At 47.3% G+C, this 2,500-nt stretch overlaps 1 protein-coding gene across 5 annotated transcripts in view; it reads left to right on the forward strand.

Annotated features, from left to right (window-relative positions):
- Positions 1-2,500, forward strand: part of kcnc3b (potassium voltage-gated channel, Shaw-related subfamily, member 3b) — a 53,036-nt gene that overhangs the window by 31,299 nt on the left and 19,237 nt on the right. For all 5 annotated transcript variants that reach the window (XM_042082364.1, XM_042082366.1, XM_042082368.1 and 2 more), the window contains exon 3: positions 1,197-2,187. In XM_042082364.1, the coding sequence (XP_041938298.1) occupies positions 1,197-2,187 (991 nt within the window). The remainder of the gene's footprint in view (positions 1-1,196; positions 2,188-2,500) is intronic.

Raw genomic sequence — 2,500 nt, forward strand, 5'->3', positions numbered from 1 at the left:
CCCAAAGGACTGGGCCAATTAAGAATGGTGTCCAAACAGAAATAAAGTTAGCATCAGCACTTACCTCAGCCAGTGCACAGATGTGTTTTATCTGAGTCACAGACAATAGGCGAGACACATGAGTAAAATGTGTTCAAACGTTGGCTTTGATGCAGAACTGCTCTCAACTGGGCTAGGGTGTCTTCTTTTGGCAAGGAGGGTTTCAACTGCTGTGAACTACTGTATAGAGTTATACATTGAGGATATGTGTAGTGATTTATATTCTGTAAAATAGTACAGAGGAAGGCAAAACATTTGACTATAAAGTGTGCAGAATTCTTCAAATTTGGATTCCTGATGGACACTATAAAAGCCTATAAACAGTATAGATATTATAATACTGGTACACTGACACAAGATGAAGGGGAGATACAGTAACAGGGCATTTGTTAAGGATTTTATATGGTGCTTATGCCTTCAGAGACTGTCTGCAGTCTGCAGTTTTACTGGAATTCATTTTGTTTACTCTAAGTGTCCAGACATGCAGAGAAATGTGATCGTCAGTCATTAGATACAGCAAATGTGATCATTATCAAGATAAAGTTACTGGTGTACATTTAGGGCTTTTGCTAATACATTTGTTGAATTAGTTCATGCTATTTAAAGAGTCTGGAAAAAGAGCCTAGCACATTCTCTGGAGCATTTCACATCTCCACTGTGACTTGATGTCACAAATCATTTTTATATTGATCCTCTCACTACTGATGTCCCACATAGAGACTTCCAGAAAGTTTCCCCTACTGCATGGTATGGTCTGCCAGCTGATGCCTGGGTGCCATCCAAATGGGCGTTTGTCCTTTAGTCCAGTAGGCATGATTCCAATTGTTGCTATTTTGTTTCCCTCTCTTGTTCATTCAGTATAAAATGTGTTTATTATCATTTAGATTTTTAATTTGTATTCATTTAGCAGACGCTTTTATCCAAAGCGACTTACACATACATGTCAATTTTATTACATTATTGTATAAGGGCCATAGTCCCCAGAGCAATACGGAGTTTAGTGCCTTGCTCATGGGCACAACAGTGGAAGCTTTTCAGGCTACTGCATGCTAGCCCGGCTCCTTAGCCACTATGTTACCACCAACCCATAATCAGACATTTAACTGTATAGGTATATATATCTCACTCCTGTTTCCTGTTCCCATGTTCTCTTACAGTATGTGGCGTTCCTCTCGCTCTTCTTCATCCTCGTCTCCATCTCCACCTTCTGCATGGAGACCCACGAGGCCTTCAACACCATCTACAACCGCACAGAGAACGTGACTGTGGGCAACACCACCCAGGAGGAGGTGGTGTACGAGGTGGTGACCGACAGCTGGCTGACCTACGTTGAGGGCGTTTGCGTCATCTGGTTCACCATCGAGGTGATCACGCGTGTGTTCTTCTGCCCGGACAAGGCAGAGTTTTTCAAGAGCTCGCTGAACATCATTGACTTTGTGGCCATCCTGCCCTTCTACCTGGAGGTGGGCCTGAGTGGCCTCTCCTCCAAGGCCGCCAAGGACGTGCTGGGCTTCCTGCGTGTGGTGCGTTTCGTGCGAATCCTGCGTATCTTTAAGCTGACGCGCCACTTCGTGGGGCTGCGCGTGCTGGGCCACACGCTCCGCGCCAGCACCAACGAGTTCCTCCTGCTCATCATCTTCCTCGCGCTGGGCGTGCTCATCTTCGCCACCATGATCTACTACGCCGAGCGCATCGGCGCCGACCCTGCCGACCCCACCGCCAGCGCCCACACCAACTTCAAGAACATCCCCATCGGCTTCTGGTGGGCCGTGGTCACCATGACCACGCTGGGCTACGGGGACATGTACCCAGAGACGTGGTCGGGGATGCTGGTGGGCGCTCTCTGCGCCCTGGCAGGCGTGTTGACCATCGCCATGCCTGTGCCCGTCATCGTCAACAACTTCGGCATGTACTACTCGTTGGCCATGGCCAAGCAGAAGCTGCCCAAGAAGAAGAACAAACACATTCCACGGGCACCCCAGCCAGGCTCGCCCAACTACTGTAAGCCGGACGCGCTCGCCATGGCTACCGCCTCGCCCCAGAGAATCTTGGGTAACGTGCTGGGCGGCGTGATGGGCTCAGGGGGCTCACTGGGGCTCACTGGGGACTGTCCACTCGCACAGGAGGAGATCATCGAAATAAACCGAGGTGAGTTGGAGGGAGCAGGTGACACTGTCTTTGCAGAAGAAGCTGGAGAAACTAATCGTAGTTAGGTCTCCGATCAGAATTATTTATTTTTTTATTATTTAAGAGAACAGTAAGCTTATTAGATACAACTATAAGTAGTTTCAGAATTTTTTGCTGAGTTTGACTGAGCTGAGTTTCCACTCTGCTCATTTGCAGATTTTATGCACATTCGTGAAAATTCTGCTAAAGAAATGCTTATCTGCGTGCATTTCTATTCCCTGTTTTATGCAAAATTAAAATGGACATTCTCCTAATAAAGGGAAGAGTTCTGAAC

Source organism: Alosa sapidissima, chromosome 24 (genome assembly GCF_018492685.1).
Source record: "Alosa sapidissima isolate fAloSap1 chromosome 24, fAloSap1.pri, whole genome shotgun sequence".
Classification (NCBI taxonomy): domain Eukaryota; kingdom Metazoa; phylum Chordata; class Actinopteri; order Clupeiformes; family Clupeidae; genus Alosa; species Alosa sapidissima.